Here is a 24,495-nt window from a genome sequence, read left to right as displayed (position 1 = left end):
TCTCAAAAAAAAAAAAAAAAAATAGAAATATATCTTTTGGTGCCTATTTTAATTGCATATTTCTTTGCAAGAAGCAGGTACATCAGGGATTAATAGTTTTTATCTTTTTTTTTTAAGGTGCCTCTCAAGAGCACTAATGGCTTCTCCTTACACATTGATATGTAAAGTATACTTACTTTAGAACACATAAATCATTACATCGTCCTTTTATTCTTTACCACATTGATGCTGTGCTGAAAAGCCTCTGAACCTTTGCTGGAATGTTGATCAACCTCAGAGATTGTATATGTCATTTTCATTTCACAAAATTAGCCCTTTTATCAGAGCCATTAAACTCTACATTTGACCAGGCGCGATGGCTCACACCTGTAATCCCAGCTCTTTGGGAGACCCAGGCGGGTAGACCACTAGGTCAGGAGTTTGAGACCAGCCTGGACAACATGGTGAAACCCCCTCTCTACTAAAAATACAAAAATTAGCCGGGTGTGGTGGCATGTGCCTATAATCCCAGCTACTTCGGAGGGTGAGGCAGGAGAATCACTTGAACCTGGGAGGAGGAGGTTGCAGTGAGCCAAAAATGGTGCCACTGTACTCCAGCCTGGGTGACGGAGCAAGACCCTGTCTCAAAAAAAAAAAAAAAAAAAAAAAAAAAAAAAATTAGGTAATCCAGAAAAGTAGAAAGTGAAGATTACCCATAATCCCACCACCCTGAATTTATCATACGTAACATTTTACATATACTATACATACATATTTATAATCAAGTATGTGTTTACTCTGTAAAGCTTTCTAAAAATTGTTTCAATCTAATACAGTAATCAACCACATAAAGCACATTTCATATTACCACACGTTGATCTAGGTTGTGTAGGTATGTGTGTAAGTACTTACAGGAGGTTTATGTTTAAGGGTTTTTTTTTTCCTCCCTTTTTAACAACTAAAATAGATTCACAGCATACATGGTGTTTTGTTGAAGGTAGATAGAATTTAAATATTTCTGTAGTCTGGAGAATCAAAACACAATAACCTTCCGTCTGTATTCTTCTTAACAGCTTCTATAGATAGATTCACTTTGTGGCTCATGATCTGCACCTGCATTAGTGATTTGAGTTTTAAAAAATACAGAAAGCAGGCTTTCACTCCCCATAGAGTTGGTTTGGGTTGTTATATTGGGGGCCCAGGCATCAGTCTATATTTTCTAAAAGCTCCCCAGGTGATTCTTATGTACACCTGGAGTTAAGAACTACTGACTAATCTAAAGCTTGAAAATCAGCATCATTTTTATTCATCTCTGTGCTACTCAGTTTCTAGATTGTTTTATATACTTTTCAGTTTTCGAAAAACTTCTGCATTGCTTTATTTGATTCTCACAACAGTGCTGAGAGTTAGGCAGGACTATTTTCTTTTTACTGGTAGAGTAGAAAGGTAACTCATTAAGAACCCAGTTAAATTACCTTTGACAGTCTTATGTTTGTAGGCACAACTGCCTGAAGGAGTGTGCCAGAAATGTTTATTCTGTTCATCTTTAGATAACAAATGTAAGAGATTTGAAAAATATACCTTTGGCATATTCAAGGTTTATTACAATGAATGTGAATTATCTTTGTAGTAATTTTTCAAAGTGACCTATTGGGCCAGGTGGGATGGCTCACGCTTGTAATCCCAGCACTTTGGGAGGCCGAGGCGGGTGGATCACTTGAGGTCAGGAGTTCGAGACCAGCATGGCCAGCATGGTGAAACCCCATCTCTACTAAAAATACAAAAACTAGCCAGGCGCGGTGGCTCAAGCCTGTAATCCCAGCACTTTGGGAGGCCGAGACGGGCGGATCACGAGGTCAGGAGATGGAGACCATCCTGGCTAACACTGTGAAACCCCGTCTCTACTAAAAAATACAAAAAAAAAGCTAGCCGGGCGAGGTGGCGGGCGCCTGTAGTCCCAGCTACTCGGGAGGCTGAGGCAGGAGAATGGCGTGAACCCGGGAGGCGGAGCTTGCAGTGAGCTGAGATCCGGCCACTGCACTCCAGCCTGGGCGACAGAGCGAGACTCTGTCTCAAAAAAAAAAAAAAAAAAAAAAAAAAAAACAAAAACTAGCTGGGCGTGGTGTTGGGCTACCTACTCAGGAGGCTGAGGCAGGAGAGTCACTTGAACCCAGGATGCAGAGGTTGCAGTGAGCCGAGATTGCACTACTGCACTCCAGCCTGGGCAGTAGAGTAAGACCCTGCCACAAAAACAAAAACAAAAAACCCAAAATGACATATTGTATGACTGTTGTGTTTAAGACAATGTACAAGGCCTTTCAGAAAAATGATTTTATTAGTAAAATGTCAGTTTAATAGAAGAGAAGTTAAAACACTTGCAAATAATACAAGGCATGGCCTGTGATTGTTTTAAGATACTCCACGCAATTGGGGAGAGGTTGTTGTTGGAAACATTTCAGTTTGGCATATCTTCTTAATCTTCCTCTCCCTTCCAGCAGAAATTTTATAACTAAGCTTTTTCTTTTTTTAAGCTTATCGTAGCTCTTGTGGATGTTTAAGGGGAAAAGTTACTCAGCCATAAAGTATTTTGGCAAAATGATTTTAAAATTTCCTTAGGCTAGGCGCAGTGGCTCAAGCCTGTAATCCCAGCACTTTGGGAGGCCAAGGCAGGAAGATTGCTTGGACCCAGGAGGTTGAGGCTGCAGTGAACCATGACTGCCACTGCACTCCAGCCTGGGCGATAGAGCGAGACCTTGTCTCAAAGAAAGAAAACTCATTATTAAGTGGGATTTGTTTTTGTTTGGGAGGTACTTAAAAAGGAAAATTGCAAACCTTTATAAGGACCAGTTTGCCTTTGGAGGAAAAAGAAAATTGCAAACCCTTATAAAGACCAATTTGCCTTTGGAGGAGAATCAGCCAATTTTTGATCCAAAATTCTTTATTCGGAATTCTCAAATACAAAAAGTTCTGAAAACTGAAAGTTTTTTCTTAAGTTTGGTGGCAAAAGTTACTTATAGTCTTAATTTATCCCATTTGATGTGAATCTGCATACATTTCATTGCACAAAATGTTTCTGTGAATGTGAAATACTGTTCCAGAAGCCACTGGGAGGTTTAACTTAATAAATAGTATATGCAACATTTTACTCTTCTAAAATCTGAAAATTGTGAATTCTGGAACATATCTCAGAGGATTTCATTAAGAATTTTTTGACCTGTACAAATTTATGCTGCATAAATGTTTATAGTCTTGTCTTTCTCTTGTATATACATTTTTACTTTGCCATTTTACTTTAGACCCTAAATCATGCAAATAATATTTTAGGTTTTTTTTTTTTTTTTTTTGTAATTTCAAAATAGCCATGTTACTTACTATGATAGTTTAGGATGTGATAAGTTAATCTTGCTTTCATTTTTTATTGTTATTCAGATTATGTTTACTGCCCAATTTATTTTGTAGTTTTTTTCCTCAAAGCATAAAAGTTTGGCTCAGGCTGAGCATGGTGGCTCACGCCTCTAATCCCAGCACCTTGGGAGGCCAAGGCTGGTGGATCACTTGAGGCCAGGAGTTCGAGACCAGCCTGGCCAATGTGATGAAACCCTGTCGGTATTAAAAATACAAAAATTATCTGGGTGTGGTGGGATGAGGCTGTAATCCCAGCTACTCAGGAGGCTGAGTCAGGAGAATTGCTTGAACTCAGAAGGCAGAGGTTGCAGTGAGCCAAGATCGCGCCACTGCACTGCACTCCAGTCTGGGCAAGAAGAGCGAGACAGTGTATCCAAAAAAAAAAAAGTTTGGCTTCAATCTGCCTTATACTTTCAGTTAGTTCCTTCATCCTGGTCATGCCACTTTCACAGTTTTGTGGCAGTTGCTAGATTCCTTGTAGGACAAAAGAGGTGAAACTGTTTAGTTGATTTGCTGCAGGAGCTTTGATAGCAAAGGTTTAAATGGGACAGATATAAATGGTTGACTGTACAAAAATGTGCTGAAGATAGTGCTGCTTGTTGGAATTTAAGGGCGATTTGGTCTTTAAAATTCTTTCTCATGTTTGATATTACAAAAGTTAGGGACCTGAAGATGTAGTGACAGGATGTACTGACAGGATGGGGTTATACACGAAGTTAGTTGAACTGCCATGTCCTCCCCTTCTCCCAGCTGGGCCAAATAGAAATCCAGACCTTGTTTTCTTATTTTTAACTTCTAGAGATTATTTATCTATTTGTTTATTTTTGAGGAGTCTCGCTCTGTCGCCCAGATTGAAATGGAGTGGCGGCGCAATCTTGGCTCACTGCATTCTTGACCTCCTGGGCTTAAGGGATCCTCCCACATCAGCCCACCTAATAGCTGGGATGGCAGGTGCACACCACCACACCTGGCCAGTTTGTGTGTTTTTTTGTAGATATGGGACTCCACCGTGTTGTCCATGCTAGTCTCGAACTTCTGACCTCAGGTAATGATGCCTTTACCTGATGGAGGCCAATGCCTTGGCCCCCCAAAGGGTTTGAGATTACAAGTTTAAGCTACCATGCCCGACCTGTTTTCCATTAGTGTCCAGCATAGGACTTACTCCATTATCAGTCAGAAAATATATAATGCGGCTGGGTGCAGTGACTCACCTCTGTAATCCCAGCACTTTGGGAGGCTGAGGCGGGCTACTCACCTCAGGTCAGGAGTTTGAGACCATCCTGGCCAATTTGGTGAAACCCCGTCTCTACTAAAAATACAAAAATTAGCTGGACGTGGTGGCGGCATGTGCCTGTAATCCCAGCTACTTGGGAGGCTGAAGTGGGAGAATCGCTCGAACCCAGGAGATGGAGGTGGCAGTGAGCCAGGATCACACCACTGCACTCCAGCCTGGATGACAGTCAGACTCCATCTCAGAAAAAAACAAAAAAGAAAAGATATAATGCTTGAATATCAGCTGGTTTTATATTATATATTTTTATATTTACTTTATGTATATATTTATATATTATATGTATAATATATGTTATATGTATATAATATATAGTTATATATTAATGTGATATATAATATATTGTACATATATATTACATACACATTATATTATACATATTCTATATATTATATACACATATATAGTGTTGTACTAGGTTCTGAGCTGGCTGATAAACATTATAGCCTTTTTTTTTTTTTTTTTTTTTTTGAGGCAGTGTTTTGCTCTTGTCACCCAGACTGGAGTGCAGTGGCATGATCTCGGCTCACTGCAACCTCCACCTCCTGGGTTCAAGCGATTCTAGCTTTTGGGAGGCCTCAGCCTCCCAAATAGCTGGGATTACAACCAGGAGCTACCACACCTGGCTACTTTTTTGTGTTTTTAGTAGAGATAGGGTCTCACCATGTTGGCCAGGCTAGTCTCAAACTCCTGACCTCAAGTGATCTGCCCATCTCGACCTCCCAAAGTGCTGGGATTACAGGTGTGAGCCACCTCGCCTGGCAACATTATAGCTTTTTAAAATGAGTTATATTTTGTATGGAGGGGGAAAGTGTTTTTTCACAAAATAAGAAATTACAATATAGTCGACTGGTGTCAGGAGTTTGAGACCAGCCTGGTCAACATGCTGAAACCCTGTCTTTACTAAAAATACAAAAATTAGCTGGGCGTGGTGGCATGCACCTGTAATCCCAGCTCCTCGTGAGGCTGAGGCATGAGAATTGCTTGAACCTGGGAGGCAGAGGTTGCAGTGAGTGGAGATCATGCCACTGCACTTCAGCCTGCATGACAGAGTGAGAGCCTGTCTCAAAAAAAAAAAAAAAGAAAAGGAAAGAAGTTACAATATAGTTTCTAATTTACTGTGTGTAAAACAAGCCAAAAGTTACAAATTATGAAAGCAGTCCAAAGCTAATGAAATTTCAGTTTTCTTGAATATTATGTATCTATCAGGTTGTTACTCCAGTTTCGTCACTGTTTGACAATCTTGTCCTAATGGCTTTTAAGATTACAAGCTGAAACATTAAATGTCCAGTGTGATTGTACTTTAACAGCTGTTGGAAACAGTATGGGACAGCAAAGTTAGACCATTTTTACATACCCCAGCGCTGCCTCTTGTTGCCTGTGCGTCATAGTCATCAGGCAAGTGAGTCTCACATTTTAAAATTTTATACATGTGGATTTTGGAGCTTCTGTTTACACTAACAGAGATAATATTTTAAACAACTGGCATACTGTAGTTCCTCAAAGATCTAATGGTTTTGAGGAATGGAAATTGGGCTGCGTTTAAATTGAAGCACTGCCACTTACTAGCTTTGTAATCTAATTTTTCAGACTTAGTTTCTCTTTTGTAAAAGGGGCATAATTGTTTCAGAGTAGTTGTGAGGATAAAATTGTAAAATACAAGTACATAAATGCATATGAAGAATTTATCCTAGTACCTGGACCATAGATGCCACTTCAGTAGTAATGACTGCTGTTTTTGTTGCTGAAGTATAATTTGATTTTCCTGTTTTTACTAAAAGAAGTGAAATTCGATAGAGTGTGCATAGTATGTCATTTGTCATTATGCTGAGGACTGCGATTTCAAATATAATACCTTTATTTTAAAAAGTTTTTATTTTGTATTTTTTTTTGAGATGGAGTCTTGCTCTGTCACCCAGGCTGGAGTGCACTGGCGCAATCTCGGCTCACTGCAACCTCTGCCTCCTGGGTTCAAATGATTCTCCTGCCTCAGCCTCCCGAGTAGCTGGGATTACAGGTGCCCATCACCACTCCCGGCTAATTTTTGTGTTTTTAGTAGAGAACGGATTTCGCCATGTTGGCCAGGCTGGTCTCGAACTCCTGGCCTCACGTGATCTGCCCACCTCTGCCTCCCAAAGTGTTGGGATTACAGGCGTGAGCCACCATGCCCAGCCAGAACATTTGTTTTTATTTATTTATTTATTTTGACACGGAGTCTCGTTCTGTTGCCCAGGCTGGAGTGCTGTGTTGCAATCTTGGCTCACTGCAGCCTCCACCTCCCAGGTTCAGGTGATTCTCCTGCCTCAGCCTCCTGGTTAGCTGGGATTACAGGCATATGCCACCATGTCCGGCTAATTTTATATTTTTAGTAGAGATGGTGTTTCATGGTTGGCCAGGCTGGTCTCAAACTCCTTACCTCAGGTGATCCACCTGCCTCAGCCTCCCAAAGTGCTAAGATTACAGGCATGAGCTGCTGTGCCCAGCCTTATTTATTTATTTTACTTTTAAGACAGTGTCACTCTGTCTCTAAGGCATGAGTGCAGTAGGGCGATCTCAGCTTACTGCAACCTCCGCCTCCCTGCTTCAAGTGATTGAACCCAGTGCATCAGCCTCCCGAGTAACTGGGATTACAGGCATGCACCACCATGCCCAGCTACTTTTTTGTATTTTGTAGTAGAGATGGGGTTTTGCTAGTTGATCAGGCTGCTCTCGAACTCCAGGCTTCAAGTGATCTGCCCTCCCCACCCTCCCAGAGTGTTGGGTATACAGGCATGAGCCACTGCATCTGGCCTCAAAGATAATTAAATTGAATTAATTCACCACTCCTTATTAGAATAATGTGTTCTATACAGGTCATAATAAAATATAGTGGCAGGAATTCAAGATTGGTCACGAGAAATCCTGGCTTCACATCTGACAGCACCATTTTCAAGTTTTAGGCAAGGTATTTAACCTCTCAGGCTCATTTTCTCTTTTGTAAAATTGTGATAATGGACCCATGTACCATCATAGGGTGCCTGGACAAATCAGCTGAATTTTTTTTTAAGTGCTTTGCAAATTGTAAGGCAGTTTGTGATTATAAGGAATAAATAGCATTTGTAAATGATCTAAAGGAGTTCCCCCAAAAGTTCTCCTCTGTAGGCTGTTTGGTGGTGAGTGGGTATGGGAGAGGATTTGATGTTTTGGTTTATTTTGCTTCTGAGACAGGGTCTCGCTCTTTTGCCCAGGCTGGAGTGCAGTGGTTGGTATAATTACAGCTCACTGCAGCCTTGCCCTCCTGGGTTCAAGCAATCCTGCTACCTCCTGGGTTCAAGCAGTCCTCCCACCTCAGCCTCCTGAATAGCTGGGACTACCGGCATACACCACCACACCCAGCTGTGTCAAAAAAAAAAATTTTTTTTTTTTTTGAAGAGATAGGGATCTCACTGTGTTGCCTGGGCTGGTCTCAACTCATGGGCTCAAGCGATTCTCCCACCTCAGCCTCCCAGAGTGCTGGGATTACAGACATAAGCTATTGCTTCCAGCAGGATTTGATATTTTAAAAGAGCTTTTTTTCTCCCAAAAAGTAGCCTCTTTAAGGTTTTTATATTATGGAACTTTCTCTAAATGTAATAGAAGAATTTAATTAGCTGGGTGGGGTGACTCACGCCTGTTATCCCAGCACTTTGGGAGGCTGAGGTGGGTGGATCACCTAAGGTCAGGAGATGGAGACTATCTTGGCTAACACGGTGAAACCCCATCTCTACTAAAAATATAAAACATTAGCCGGGCGTAGTAGCACGTGCCTGTAGTACCAGCTACTTGGGAGGCTGAGAGGGGAGAATTGCTTGAACTTGGGAGGCAGAGGTTGCAGTGAGCTGAGATCGTGCCACTGCACTCCAGCCTGGGCAACAGAGCAAGACTCTGTCCCAAAAAAAAAAAAAAAAAAAAAATTAGTAGTTTTCTTTTTCAGGAAAAGAACATCTTTAATTTTTTGTCTTTCTTAAATAGATTAATACTTTCAGATGAACAGACTTTTCTTAGTGATTGCCCTTTTAGTAACTTCTAATTTTAGTCTTTAGGGCAACGTAATCAGACTTGTTTTCATGTGAAATTCTCTTGTACAAATTAAGTTTAGTGATAAAGAGAATGATGATAGTAATTATAAAATTATATGCAAAGCATTAATCTACAAAGGGAATAGTAAACCAGAAAGTTAAACCAAAAAGTTGTTTTCCCCAAATTGCAAACATCAACATTGTAAATAGGAAGTTAGCACAACACCAAGCGTCACACCTCATTTCTTATTTGGTTCTCACAAGCATTTAGCTACTAATTGAGTAAAAGAAAAATCCCCACTCCTAATCTTGTTTTTTGCATACTTGGAAGGACTAGCATAGCATTTTCCCTTTTACCACTCATTCGTGGAAATGACTTAGAACTGGGAGTAGATGACAGATAGGAGCTACCGAGGAGACTAGGGAAATGCAGGTATACTAACTTTTAAAATATTTATCCCAACAGCTAAACCTCTACCCTGATTACTGAAGCTTGAACTAGGTAGTAGCACTGTCTGTGCCGGTTATAGACAAAGGGAAAAAAGTTCATTCGTTGGCCTTAGGAAAGAACATCCATTCATGTTTCAAAAGAAATGGAAAAAAAAATTTTTTAAATTTTAAAGTAAAGTTCCAGAAGATACGTTTTTTTAATGACATTTCTAGTACACCAAGGATTTTTAACTAGGATTTTGTGGACTAGCCTGAAAACATAATAAACTTTTAGCATTGCCTCTGTGGAAAACTTTTTTTTTTTTTAATGTGGAAAGCGTTTTTAAAGTTCCAACTACCAGCCGGGTGCAATGGCTTAATGCCTGTAATCGTAGCACTTTGGGAGGCTGAGGCGGGCAGATCACTTGAGCTCAGGAGTTCGAAACCAGCCTGGCCAACGTGGTGAAACTCCATCTCTACTAAAAATACAAAAATTAGCCAGGCATGATGCCTTGTGCCTGTAATTCCAGCTACTTGGGAGGCTGAGGTAGGAGAATCTCTTGAACCCAGGAGGGGGAGGTTACAGTGAGCCGAGATTGTGCCACTGCACTCCAGCCTAGGCAATAGAGTGAGACTCTGTCTCGAGAATAAATAATTATTCTTAAAAAAAAAAAAAAAAAATTCTAACTACCAGTTTGCAAAGTTTTGAAGATGGGCAAAGAAGGTCTGTAGTGTGTCTGAAAGCTATTAACAGTTTTCACTTTGCAGTAATTTCTGCATGCCTTAAATCAGTTATTATGTTAAGTGGCCAGCACTCTTTATATTTAGGCTTTTGTATAAATAAATAATTAGCATAAAAGTAGTCACTGTATTTAAGGAATTTCTTCTCTATGAAGAGGCAAGGTGTACTAGAGACAGAGTACAAGGCAATGTGTCATCAATCACCTGATAGATTGTAAGATGAAGATTAAAGTGTGAGAATTTTTATTTCAGAGAATGCTTGTTGAAGAGAAGAACATAGGAAAGGCTTTGTGGGAGGTACAGATCTTGTACTTAGCTATCAGGTGTCTGTGTATATATAGTCAGTAGAATGCCACTGAAAGGTATCACAACTTCTCAGATAATTGAGGACAGAAAATTCAACTGGTGTAAAGAAAAATGCACCATATATGTCAAATCAGTTAAGCTGATGGGTTCGTGTGTAGGATTATGTGCACAGTGTATTTCAAACAGCATGACGTAAGAAAGCTTTTTTTGTTTGGGACAGCTCTGACCAGGTGGTTTATAAGCAGTTGGCATTAGCTTTGTTAGATAGTTTGGGAGGGGAGAGTGCTATTGCAGGGTAAACTCTGAATATTTTTTATTCTTAAAGTAATAAAATATCAGTTGTTAGCCCATTTTCCTTCTTTCACAGGTAAAAAACATGAAGCAGACGAGTTGAGTGGAGATGCTTCTGTGGAAGATGATGCTTTTATCAAGGTAAAGTGTTAATTACTCAGGTTAAGATGTTTATTTTAAGCCTAGTATTTTGCATCATGAATTTTGTACATTGTATTGAAGAATGGTCACTGAAGTATGTAGGTTAAAGATAAAGACCTATATAATACTGACAATGTATAATATTGTCAATCTTATTAACTCATAATTGAGAAATATAGTAAATAACTTTAATTAAATGAGATACAAAAGCTAAAAATAATAATCTGTCCAGGCCTTTAGGTAGAAAGCTGGCCAGGGAAATAGCTACAAGATAATAGATATATATGTTAGTTCCTGGACAAGATATCACAGGGAAGGATATTGGTAATTTATTTTTTATCTGCCATTGCATTTAGCTTTTGTATATAATTTACAGAACTTAGAGTAATGTAGACCTCAAAATACACAGAGAAAATTGCTGAGGTGTTACTACTTGGTAAAGATCAAATTAAGGGCCAGGCGCCGTGGCTCACGCCTGTAATCCCAGCACTTTGGGAGGTCTAGGCGGGTGTGTCACTTGAGGTCAGGAGTTCGAGACCAGCCTGGCCAACATAGTAAAACCCCATCTCTACTAAAAATACAGAAATTAGCCAGGTGTGGTGGCGTGTGCCTGTAATCCCAACTACTTGAGAGGCTGAGGCAGGAGAATTGCTTGAACCCAGGAGGTGGAGGGTGCAGTGAGCCAAGATGGTGCCAGTGTACTCCAGCCTGGGCAACAGAGCAAGACTCCGTCTCAAAAAAAAAAAAAAAAAGAGAGAGAGAGAGATCAAATTAAGAAATTTGTTTTGCCATTTAAAGATGAATAAGCGAGGCCTTTTGGGGCCAAAAATGAGTGTATTTCAAAACTGGCTGGCCAGAAAAATTATGGATGTAATTTTAATTGGGGTTGTGGCAATTCTATATACTACAGCTATAGAACAAGCTGTTTGTAATTGTAGTTAGGGTTTAAAATTTTTTATTATTATTATTTTAATGAAAAGTGATCTGCTTATTAGTTCTTAAGTATTGTGGTATTTGCAGGAATTATTTCGTGAGTATAGTTTCTCTTGAATTATGTACATTTGTGCCCCCATATATTCTGTTTTCTGGGTAAAACTAGTCCATATTGTCATCATGTCTCTTGATGTTTGTGTGTTTTACCATAGAGTCAGCTCATGTTCATTTACCCACCCATCTCTCCTGCCTCCTAGCTCTCTTCACTCTCCACACTGCACACACACACAGACAGACACACACACAGCCCCACCCCCAAAAGGTGTTTTGTTGAGGAGTTAACCCTGAAAGCAGATAATTTTAGGAACTGTTTGCCCAGGGATCCATGAAAATTGATGATTGCATGCCTGTAATCACCTTGTGTTTGAGCCTTTAAGTTTTGGTATTCTGTTACCCTTATTATATATCTTCCATCAGGTTTGTTCCTTTCTTCCTATTTTTCTCCAGTTGTCTTCACCAGTAAGTGTATGATTAAGCAAACATTATCCATAAACTGTAAAAACATTATGACTCAGTAAAAAAATCTTTTACTTTTCAAATTTGTTTCTTCCAGCTCTTCAGTTCATAAAAATGTTATAGTCATTTGAAATGTCCTAAGGAGATATACACGTCTATTCAGAAGAATAATAGTACTGTCTCTTATATGTGCCACAAAGGATGCCTTTGTGTTATTGTTAAATAAACCTGGTCATAACATCTAGAATAACAAGGGAACTTTTTGTTTGTTTGTTTTTTTGAGATGGAGTCTCGCCCTGTTGCCCAGGCTGGAGTGCAGTGGTGTAATCTCGGCTCACTGCAACCTCCACCACCCTGGTTCAAGAGAGTCTCCTGCCTCAGCCTCCCGAGTAGCTGGGATTACAGGCATATGCCACCAGGCCCGGCTAATTTTTGTATTTTTAGTAGAGACGGGATTTCACCATGTTGGCCAGGCCGGCCTCGAACTCCTGACCTCATGATCCGCCCGCCCATCTTGGCCTCCTAAAGTGCTGGGATTACAGGCATGAGCCACCACGCCCAGCCCTAGGAGCTTTCTTAAAAATTCTGTTTAAAGATATCTTCAGTTTATTTTTGGAAGTATTAATGTGATGTATTTGATAGAAATTAAATGACTGTATTTTTCTCATCTCCCACAGTTGATAATTTTGGAATTTATACAGTAATGGTTGGTAAATATCACCTATTGCCTAAATACCAGAATTGTATAGAAATTGCTTCTGTGAATAGGTGAGGAGATTGGTCAAAGTTGGCACCTCAGAATAGGTGAAGTTTCCTTGGTAACTTCGCTTGATCTTTCTTGCGCCTATACTTCTGCCATAATACAGCCATGTACTCCATTTTCAACTCCTCACGCTCCCCAACTCATACTGGAGTACGTTTGGTCAAACAAGAGATCCCCTGCTCTGCAAGCACTCCACATTCCAAAACAATCATATTCTTTTCTGTGCCCACCTCTCGATAGAAATTTCAGTTTCCTCACCGCAGTTTAGCTGTGAATGATTAGTCGTCATGCCTCTGCCTCTTTTACCTTTTAACCGAGAAGCCTTTTCTTAAATCTGCTGGATTTACCATAAGAACAGGAAAAAAGGAAGGAACCTTTATTGCTTTCACCCCTTTCTCTGCACTTAATCAGAGGAAATTGAGCAGATTGCTGATTTTGTTTTCACTGAAGTACCATATATCCATAAACTTTGAAGGACAAACAGACCCAGTCCCAACCTGTGTTACCCTTCCTAATTGACATTTGGCACAGTGGTAGATTTCAAAACAAATACATTTCAATTAGTTATTTGCATATTTTTCAAGAACAGGCATTGATGCAGCAGTTGGGTGTTCTTTATTATTAGAAGTAAACTTTGTTTTAATGTATAAGACTTCCAAAGTCTTTGAAGTTAAATCAACGTATGGCACACGGAGAAATCAAGCCATATTTTTTGGACAGCTCCTAGAAGGTGGCTTGGTAAATATTAAATAACTGGAATTTAGAGCATCTCTAGTAGCAATTCAATTAGTGTGCATTTTAGTGTGAGAAATTTGAGAACTCAGATTCATGTTTGACGATCGTGGTATTAGACCTATTTTTGAAGACACAGTTAATATATAAGGTAAAATGATTGAACTTTGGGAATATTAAAATATGATCAAATTTGACACATTTAAAGGTGTAAATTACCGAAAACATTTGGTGGATAGCCCACGCTACTTTGCCTCTAGTTGTACCAAATTTTCTTACCATTAAAAGGACTGTGAATTGGAGAATCAAGAGGCACATGAGCAAGATGGAAATGATGAACTAAAGGACTCTGAAGAATTTGGTGAAAATGAAGAAGAAAATGTGCATTCCAAGGAGTTACTCTCTGCAGAAGAAAACAAGAGAGCTCATGAATTAATAGAGGCAGAAGGAATAGAAGATATAGAAAAAGAGGACATCGAAAGTCAGGTCTTTAGCCAGTTTTTTTTAAAACATGACACAGATAAGTTTTAAATAATAAAAAGTACTTTTTTCTAGTTCAATTTGGAAGTCTCAGAATTTTTAAAAGATGTGTTACTAAAGCTACTTATAAGTCATTTAAAATCCTACCACCTTAGGCAACCTTTTAAATTTTTGCTTATTTCTTATATATTTTTACATAGTTGTTATAGAGTTAAGTTGATATTCTGTATTTTCATATAACATATAATTTCATAATTTTCCCATAATTTATTAGACTGCTTTCTACAATTCTAATATACTCCTTTAATTTTGGACATTTTAAGTTTTAAGGCTTTTTCCCTACTCCACGATGAAATGAATGTACCAATTTCATTCTGGCATTGCCAGCATTACTTGGTGGTAGGGTTTTTTCCCCTTTCTGCTACCTTAGCAAGTATAAAAGGTTACTTTAATTTACATTTCTTTGGTTATATCAAGGGTGGGGAATTACTTATGAAAGTTTAATTTTAAAGTAGATAATATTTCCAAATATTTTCTTTGAAATAGACCATTTGTCCTGCTTTGAAGTATGTTAGTACATTTTAAGAAAGTCAGTGGGTTAAGGAGTCAGTGCTGTTAGTATTCATGCTTAAAACACTTCCCTTCTACCTACCTAATAAATGAGGGGCTCAAGAAAAATGTTTCTGATTCTCTAGCGACATGGCTAATTTTTTTTTGGCATAAAATATAGTCTGAATATTAAGCATTGATTTAGTACCCATGGTATCATAGACATTATACAGAAAACAAGGCAAATGATAATCAGGTATAAGCATAAAAGCATTCTCATGTTACCCAGATATTTTGTAAAGCAAAGCTATTGTATACCCTTTTACATAGGAAATTGAAGCTCAAGAAGGTGAAGATGATACCTTTCTAACAGCCCAAGTAAGTTTACATTTAGTCCTATGAATTTGATATTGTGGGTGGAAGGGCTTGGAAAAGGAATCTTATTTTGACTTAATAATTCTTTAATTCATGTAACTGTCTTAAATTTAATACTGAGTTATTTACGTGACATACACAAAGTACTTAAAACTATTGGCAAGGCCGAGGCAGGTGGATCACGAGGTCAGGAAATCGAGACCATCCTGGCTAACACAGTGAAACCCTGTCTCTACTAAAAATACAAAAAATTAGCTGGGTGTGGTGGTGGGCACCTGTAGTCCCAGCTACTCAGGTGGCTGAAGCACCTACTCAGGTGGCTGAAGTGCGAACCCGGGAGGCGGAGCTTGCAGTGAGCCGAGATCGCACCACTGCACTTCAGCCTGGGCGACAGAGTGAGACTCTGTCTCAAAAAAAACCAAAAACAAACAGACAAAAAAAAGATTGGCAGCTGAAATTTCTGTTGCCAGAAAGATAATTGGAGTTATTATGAGTTTCCTATCATTTTCAGAATTTTAGAAAAAAGTCCATCCTTTCTGTAAAACCTAACTCTGGTTACTAGTCTTTTGAGAAGTCTACATTCTTCTTGATTTTTTTTCTTGTCACTTGTTATAAAATAAGTCATTTAAAAGTACTAATATCCTTTTCAAAGCTTTATTTAAAATTTTGTTAATTTAACACTCCTGTAACAGGCATAGTCTAAAAATGATTAAAAATTTCTAGAAATTTACTTGGGGGGTATGTGTGTACTGCAAACGACTGCACTTCAGTGTGTAATAACGTGTTGCTGCTAATGTGATACACATAGTGGACTTTTTAAAGTGACTTACAGATGTTATAAGCAGACATCTGTAGATCAATTTCTGCTTAAAAACTTATCCTTTGTCTTTTTCTCATATCTGTAACTAAAGAACCCTTTGTTTTTGTGTCCTCTTAATTTCCTTTTTATTTTTAATCTTATAATAACCAGAGAGGGTTTGGTGGTTTTGATCCAAGTTGGCTTTCATCTGATAAATAAATGCACACATCCCCAGCGAAGGGAGTCAGCGCCCATTGGCATATATTAGCTCTAGAATTACCACAGTTATCCAAGTAGGAGAGGATCGTGTCCTCTTTAAATGGTGTACTTTCAAATAGAGATATGGGTTCCTTTGTTTACTAGATTCAGAAAAGATAGTCATCAGGTCAGTTATTTCCTCTGGGTAGTATTTCCTAGAAGAATACTTGGGCCTTGTGTTCATGGACTGCTTAGTTGATGGCCCCTGCATGCTTTCTTTCCTGCAGTGCTCTTGCCTTTGAAATGCTAGTGAGTCACAAATGCTTCTGAGGCTGTATATTGCCTCTCTGTGTGTTGCAGTGGAGGAGAAGTTGCATTTTGCAGAAAAAGTGCATTTCTGGGAGAAATGTTGCTGATCATTTGGAATACTCAGAAAGGAAATATTAGAATGGTGAAAGTCTGTAAGGCTGTCCCTAAGTACATTGATTTCCTAGTGATAAAGAATCTATGAGGGGCTGGGCGCTGTGGCTCATGCCTGTAATCCCAGCACTTTGGGAGGCCGAGGCAGGTGGATCACAAGGTCAGGAGTTCGAGACCAGCCTGACCAATATGGTGAAACCCGGTCTCTACTAAAAATACAAAAAATTAGCCAGGCCTGGTGTTGGACACCTGTAGTCCCAGTTACTTGGGAGGCTGAGGCAGGAGAATGGCTTGAACCTGGGAGGCAGAGGTTGCAGTGAGCCGAGATCGTGCCACTGCACTCCAGCCTGGGCAACAGACCGAGACTTGTCTTGGAAAAAAAAAAGAAAGAATCTATGAGGAAAATTAACTCTTAAATCGAGAGAGTACCTTTTCTAGATTACTGATTTGCAAAAAGGGGAAGTTGAGGTCTTTATATTATTTGGCAGCTGGATATTAGCTTCTGTCAAGGACCACGCCTATAGTTGTCCACTGTGTGAGTTGTATGAAGGCATCATATCTAAGGATACCCACCTAAATAATAAACTTCATTACAAACATTTTTTAAATGGATGGAAATATATCTGAAGGAAGAACAGTTATGTATTTCTTATCGGGGAGCAAGATTTGCCATATTGTATCAAAAGATGAGGTTACATTTTTAGAGAAGTTTTCTTTAAAATGACCTTTTTCCTCTTTCTAAATAATGTCTAATGGAACATGTAGAAACAAATGTATCTAGGTTCCATATGATCTAACGCATCTAAATATGCTTACTGAGTCTATTACTATGTGCATTCAGGGATACTGCATAGTGTATCCTGTTTTCAGTTAATGGCCAGTCTTATTTTCCTCTATGCTTCTGTTTACTTTCTCCCTTCTGCATTATTTTGAAACAAATCCAAACGTATTTCCCTTGAAAAATTTCAGTATGTATCTCTAAAAGAGAACTCTTATTTTTTATATTAGCACTCCTAAAATAAAAATTTTATATTATGAAATATACAGTTAGGATTCAAATGTTCAATTTTCTATAGGTTTTTTTTTTTCATTATGTCTTGTTTAAATCCAGATACCAGTAAGATCTGTATGTTGTGATTGATTGAAATGTTTTAGGAGGTTTTCCCTTCCATCTGTTTTCCTCTTACTATTTTATTTGTTGAAAAAAGCAACTTGCTTATCCCACAGAGCAAGGGTTAGCAAAAACAGGCATCTCATGTAGTTTGCCAGTTGCTGCTGTAGAGCTTCCAAGGCCTGGATTTTGCTGATTACATTCTTATGGTGGTCAACATGTTCCTTTGTTTATTGTATTTTTTGTAAATTGTTAAGTTGGTTGTAGCATCTAGAGGCTTGCTCTCAGATTCAGCGTTAACACCCCACACCAGCACACACACAGCCACCTCATAGGTATAGTACTGTATTCTTCTATTTGGATGCACATAATATCTGGTTGTCTTTTTGTGATGGTACCAATCATTGATGATTCATACCCAATTAGGGGTTGCAAAGGGATGCTATTCTAATTCTATCATTTCTTCTTTATATGTTGGAATGTTTCTAGAAAGAGAAACTTTCCCTTATTTACTATTTGGTTACCCTGTGGTATCATTTACACAGGAAAGCCAGGATATATGTTTGATTCTTTCCTTTTTATTTACCAATTTTCAGAATATTGAGCTGGTTCACTGGCATCTCTGACAGTGGCCAGTTCTTAATTTTTCCTTTTTTCCTCTTTAGATTCATTTTGAATTCATGGATTTGTATATATGTAATGTATTTTGGTCCATCACAGTTATTAACCTTAATGCTTACATTGTTCCATGTAGTGAGAGCCTCATCAAGTTGGCTTTTGAGTCCTTTCAACATGATCCTAGTAGACTTTGATTGATTCCTTGCTTGATGGTGTGTAAAGATATGCCATTTCCTGCTCTAGAACTATAATTAGGCATTTCTTCTTTATAGTGGTAAATCGTATTTCAAGACAACAATCTAGGTGGTGGGGGTGTTCACTGCTGCTGAGTTGTTCATTGTTTCTAGGTCTTTTCAATGTACAATGCTAGAGAAAATGTTGGAGTTGTTTTCTTTGGTTTTGCTTATTTTTACTTTTAAGATAAAATAGACCTTCAATTCATATGATATTTCCAAGATAACCATTTACTTTATCTTACGGTACACATACAACAACTTTAGAATGATTATACCAACACTACCACCAATGCAGTTACTGAAAGTAATTTAAGACTTTTTAAGACATATTTTTCGCAAGGATGTTTTCCTCTGCGGATGAACAAATCACCGTGTTTTAAGTTCTTTCCATTCTGTATGGTTGTATCACCCACTGATACATATCTAGGTTGATCTGTTTCATTTATTTTCAGTATTTAGGTATTGCTTTTGAAAGTTTAGTGGTGGCTCATGCCTGTAATCACAGCACTTTGGAAGGCTGAGATGGAAGGATTGCTTAAGGCCAGGAGTTCAAGACCAGCCTGGGCAACATAGTTAAGACTTTGTCTCTACAAAAAAAAAAAAAATTAAAATAGCTGGGTGTGGTGGTCCATGCCTGTAGTCCCAGCTACTCAGGAGGCTGAGGCTTGAAGATCACTTGACTGCAGGAGGTCAAGGCTGCAGTGGGCCAAGATCACGCAACTATACTCCAACCTGGTCAACAGAGCAAGACCCTATCTCGAAAAAAATTAGAAAATTTAATCTGGCTGGATGCAGTGGCTCATGCCTGTAATCTCAGTTCTTTGGGAAACTTAGGCGGGCTGATCACTTGAGCTCAAGAGTTTGAGACCAGCTTGGGAAACAAGGCAAACCCCCATCTCTACAAAAAATACAAAAGTTAGCTGGGTGTGTTGGCGCACACGTGTGGTCCTAGCTACTCAGGAGGTAGATTGAAGTGGAAGGATTGCTTGAGCCCAGGAGGTTGAGGCTGCAGTGACCCGTGATTGTGCCAATGCACTCCATCATGAGCAACAGAGAAGACTCTGTCTCAAAAAAAAAAAAAAAAGAAAAGAAAAATTATATATATATATATATATATATATATATGTATATACACACACATATGTGCAGCATATTTATATAGGGATTTGTCTGTTTCAAGAGCCAGTCCTCAGGCTTTGACTTGAAGCTGAAATCTTTAGGCATTAGCCTCTAGGAAGTTATACCAGGTGGACTTTGGTTCAGATTCTACTTCTATTAGTTAATTACAATATTGTGATTGTGGCAGGTTCTCTATTAGTCAATTTATATGTCTATAAAATGAATATTATAATTCCTACTCAGTTGATACAGGGATTAATCATAGATTCTGATGTAGTATATGTGCAATTAGTGGTCATTTGTAGTGTTGTTTTACTAGCTTGAACATACTGCTTACTTGAGAAATTTCTGGAGCTTTTTCTCTAAAATCTTGTTTGCTAATGCTTTAATTTTTTTTTTTTTTTTTTTTTTTTTTTTGAGACCAGGTCTTGCTCTGTCGCCCAGGCTGGAGTGCAGTGACACAATCTCCCCTCAGTGCAGCCTTGACCTCCCAGGCTCAAGTGATCACCGCACCTCAGTCTCCCCAGTAGCTGGGACTACAGGCGTGCACTACCACACCCATCTGACTTTTGTATTTTTTGTAGAGATGGGGGTTCGCCTTGTTGCCCAGTCTGGTCTCGAACTCCTGAGCCCAAGCAATCCACCCATCTCGGCCTCCCAAAGTGTTCGGATTACAGGTGTGAGCCATCATGCCTGGCTTTAATATGCTTTTATTCTTAAAAATTTCCTCTAGTTTCAAGAACCTCTTCAGTCTTTAATATTATGTGTATTCCTTTTTCTATTTGCCCTTGCCCCTAATATTTCACTAACCTGAAAAATCTTACTTTTTGTCATATGAAAATCTATATACCTCTCATAGCCAGATTCACCTCTTATCTCCACAAAGCTTTCTTTCATCTCTCTCTTATATGTAGTGCTTTACTATTCACAGAGAACTTTTTATATCCATTACCTTACTCAATCCTTGATATATCTTACATGGTTTACATGTCAACTCCACTTTATAGGTAAATTCATCCAGACAGGTGACATACCACAGAGTAAAACTGTTTCAGTGATAACCACAGGGTAAATACCTAGGTGTCATGATGCCTAGTCTGATATTCTTTTCACTAAGTAACTCCACACTAGCAAATGTTTTCTGAGTTCTATTGTACTTAACATAGTGCCAAAGTTAAGCGCTTCAGATACATGAAAATCAAGCAGTTAGTTCAGTCTTTCCAGCTAAAAACAGCAGTCTTACATTACATTTATTTTTTTATTTATTTATTTTTTTCTGAGGCGGAGTCTCGCTCTGTCACCCAGCCTGGAGTGCAGTGGCCAAATCTCAGCTCACTGCAAGCTCCGCCTCCCGGGTTCACGCCATTCTCCTGCCTCAGCCTCCGGAGTAGCTGGGACTACAGGCACTCACCACCTTGCCCGGCTAGTTTTTTGTATTTTTTTTTAGTAGAGATGGGGTTTCACCGGGTTAGCCAGGATGGTCTTGATCTCCTGACCTCGTGATCCGCCCGTCTCGGTCTCCCAAAGTGCTGGGATTACAGGCTTGAGCCACCGCGCCCGGCCCATTACATTTATTTAGTACATTCATTCAACAGGTATTTTTGAGTACTTATGTGCCAAGCATTTTGTACTTCCCTTGATGTTTAGCATATTCCCAGATAGGTAAATAGTGGTTTAAAGTTATCATGAAGATTTGTTCAGTCCGAGTATAGTGTTTACATATCAAGCCAGAGGAAAGGAGGTCTTCTTACTTAGCCTATACATGTACATATATCATAAGATAACCTATGGGAAGTAGTAAAATTGGATATGTAGTAAATACTTGGTTCACTGAAAAATAAGTCCTAGGCTTGTCTTTGTCTCTTAGCAGTCATTGCTGCTCCTAGGATGAAATGAAAATAAAGGAACTTTATGTCTTTTAGCATTTGACTAAGGATTGCAGATCCCCCTGTGAGATAAACAACATGAGTTTGTAGACATTTGCTTCATCTTCATATGTTAAATATTTTTTTAAGAGAAACTTGAGTGGTTAATTTTAAAATTAAAATTTTGCTTTTTTCCTCATTTGGAAAAAAAATCTGTTTTCAATGGGGGGAATTGTTTTCAAATAGTTGCATATCATGTCTGTGCATACATACCATTTAGACAGAGAAAATTTCCCATTATATTTCTTGGTTTGTTTCCTTATTGCAAGTATTTTGGACTTATTTAGGACTTATGGTTAGTGCTATGCTTGCTGCACATACTGCGCAGTAAAATCAACAGGCATTTAGGTGTGGTTCATCTTTTCTACTTTACCCAAGTTGTTTTTGTGCTCCACCCACACTGTAATCAGTTTTGTTTTCTAGAATTGGGTCAGGCCATTTCCCTATCGGCATTTAAGTATATGTCATAAAGTTTCTCTTTAAATTATGAAACCCTTCAGAAGACATGCTGAATTATTAAGATAAAAACCTAAAAATTCTCTAGCAAGTAAGACAAACCTTACTAGTTACTTTAGCAACTAGAAATAACATTATAATTGACAGGAACTACAATAGAACAAAGTTTTTTTTTTTTTTAACATCATAGTATTTAAAAAATTTTACTTTTTAAAATAGCCAATAATTTGGACATTTTTTTTCTTGAAGCTTCCTTTCAGTTTTACATCTCTAAAATATTAACTTGGAAATGGTGTGCTCTTCGCATCTGAGGTAGATAAGGAGAGTCAAACTGCATTCTTTAAAAAAAATTTTTTTTTTAAATACATATTTTTCTAAAATAGAGACAGGGTTTTACCTAGGTTGCCCAGACGGGTCTCAAACTCGTGACCTCAAGCGAACCTCCTGCCTCAGCCTCCTAAAGTGCTGAGATTACAGGCCCAAGCCACCATGCCCGGCCACGTGTTGCATTCTTTAAGTTCATTTAGTCTGCTTTAAATACAAGCTGGGGTGTCTCAGTTTATTGCTTCAAGAAAAATTACTAAACTAAAAGACAGTTTGAAAGAAAAAGATTTATCCATAATTTAAGCATAACTCATTCTTCCCTTGCTGTCTCTACCATTCCACCCAAGTTAAAGTGTTCTTTCCTTTCCAAATACTGCAAATTGAACACATAATGCTTAAAAGTATATTCTAGTAAAACAATTTATGAAGACATTCTTACAGGCTGGGTGCAGTGGCTCCTGCCTGTAATCTCAGCACTTTGGGAGGCTAAGGCGAAAGGATCACTTGAGGCCAGGAGTTCAAGACCAGCCTGACCAACATGGTGAAATCCTGTCTCTACTAAAAATACAAAAATTGGCTCGGCGCGGTGGCTCATGCCTGTAATCCCAGCACTTTGGGAGGCCGAGGCAGGTGGATTATGAGGTCAGGAGATCAAGACCATCTTGGCCAACAATGTGAAACCCCACCTCTACTAAAAATACAAAAATTAGCTGGGCATAATGGTACCTACCTGTAATCCCAGCTACTCGGGAGGCTGAGGCAGGAGAATCGCTTGAACCAGGAAGTCAGAGGTGCAGTGAGCCGAGATTGTACCACTGCACTCCATCCTGGGTGACAGAGTGACACTCAATCTCAACAAAATAAAACAAACAAAAAAGCCAGGTGTGGTGGCGCATACTGGGAAGGCTGAGGCATAAGAATCCCTGGAACCCGGGAGGTGGAGGTTTGCAGAGAGCTGAGATCGCACCACTGCACTCCAGCCTGGGTTGACGGAGTGAGACTCTGTCTCAGAAAAAATAAAGAGGAATTCTTAGAGCACAGTATAATGGACTTAGATAGTGATAGAATTTACATTGCTGTGAGTTGATGATTTACTTGTCCTGGACTATTTTACTTCTTAGCTTATGGTCAAGGTTTTTAGTATTTTTAGTTTCTTTCATGTTACCCTAGTTGTAAAATAATGGGTCATTCCCTAATTGGCACACTTTAACTTAGTCCAAATATCACTTATTAATAAATGATTTCATAGAAATTATTATTGTTGGCCAGGCGTGGTAGCTCATGTCTGTAATCCCAGCATGTTGAGGGGCCAAGGCAGGTAGAGCGCCTGGGCTCAGGGGTTCGAGACCAGCCTGGGCAAGATGGTGAAACCCTGTCTCTACCAAAAAATACCCAAAAAATTAGCCAGGTGTGGTGGCACACACCTGTAGTTCCAGCTACTCGAGAGGCCGGGGCGGGAGGATCAACTTGAGCCTGGGAGGCAGAGGTTGCAGGAGCCGAGATCACACCACTGCACTTCAGCCTGGGTGACAGAGTGAGACAGTCTCACACACACACAAGTTTAAAAAAGAAAGAAATATTTTGAAAAAAGAAATTATTATCCAAATGTATTTTGAGCACACTGTAAAATATCTGACATTTTAAGAAGTGCATGCTGTTATACGAATCTAAAATTGTATTATAAATAAGCTGTTTAAAGTTCTACTTATGTTTCAACTTTAGTCTTTTTTCACTAAGAGGTTGTCACTCTATAAAGGCAGCAATGCTTAGTGTTCTCTCTGTACCAACAGCATTAATTTCACCTGGTACCTTGTTAGAGATGCACATTCTAAAGCCTCATTCCAGACCTTCTGAATCAAAATCTGTGTTTTATTTGAACAAGCCCTCCAGGGGATTCTGATGCATGCTCAGGTTTGAGAACCACTGCTCTAAGGCTTTGTATGTGGTAATTTCACAACAAGCTTCACATCGCCTGACTTTAAACAGTGTACTTCTGATTAGTTTTTCTTTTAAAAGTTATTAAAAGCTGGACACGCTGGCTCACGCCTATAATCCCAGCACTTTGGGAGGCCGAGGCGGGCAGATCACCTGAGGCCAGGATTTCGAGATTAGCCTAGTCAACATGGTGAAACCCCATCTCTACTAAAAATACAAAAATTAGGCTGGATACGGTGGCTCACGCCTGTAATCCGAGCACTTTGGGAGGCTGAGGCGGGCGGATTACGAGGTCAGGAGATCGAGACTGTCCTGGCTAATATGGTGAAACCCCGTCTGTACTAAAAATAAAAAAAATTAACTGGGCATAGTGGCACATGCCTGTA

At 39.0% G+C, this 24,495-nt stretch overlaps 1 protein-coding gene across 9 annotated transcripts in view; it reads left to right on the top strand.

Moving 5' to 3' along the window:
• Positions 1–24,495, top strand: part of SLTM (SAFB like transcription modulator) — a 55,712-nt gene that overhangs the window by 6,652 nt on the left and 24,565 nt on the right. For 3 of the 9 annotated variants that reach the window (XM_030930375.1, XM_030930373.1, XM_030930372.1), the window contains exons 3-5: positions 10,556–10,620; positions 13,853–14,050; positions 14,924–14,971. In XM_030930375.1, the coding sequence (XP_030786235.1) occupies positions 10,556–10,620; positions 13,853–14,050; positions 14,924–14,971 (311 nt within the window). The remainder of the gene's footprint in view (positions 1–10,555; positions 10,621–13,852; positions 14,051–14,923; positions 14,972–24,495) is intronic. The other 6 variants (XM_030930377.1, XM_030930374.1, XM_030930380.1 and 3 more) reach the window with 2 other exon arrangements.

The sequence above is a fragment of the Rhinopithecus roxellana genome, chromosome 5 (genome assembly GCF_007565055.1).
Source record: "Rhinopithecus roxellana isolate Shanxi Qingling chromosome 5, ASM756505v1, whole genome shotgun sequence".
NCBI lineage: Eukaryota > Metazoa > Chordata > Mammalia > Primates > Cercopithecidae > Rhinopithecus > Rhinopithecus roxellana.
This window is presented reverse-complemented; position numbering and strand designations above follow the sequence as displayed.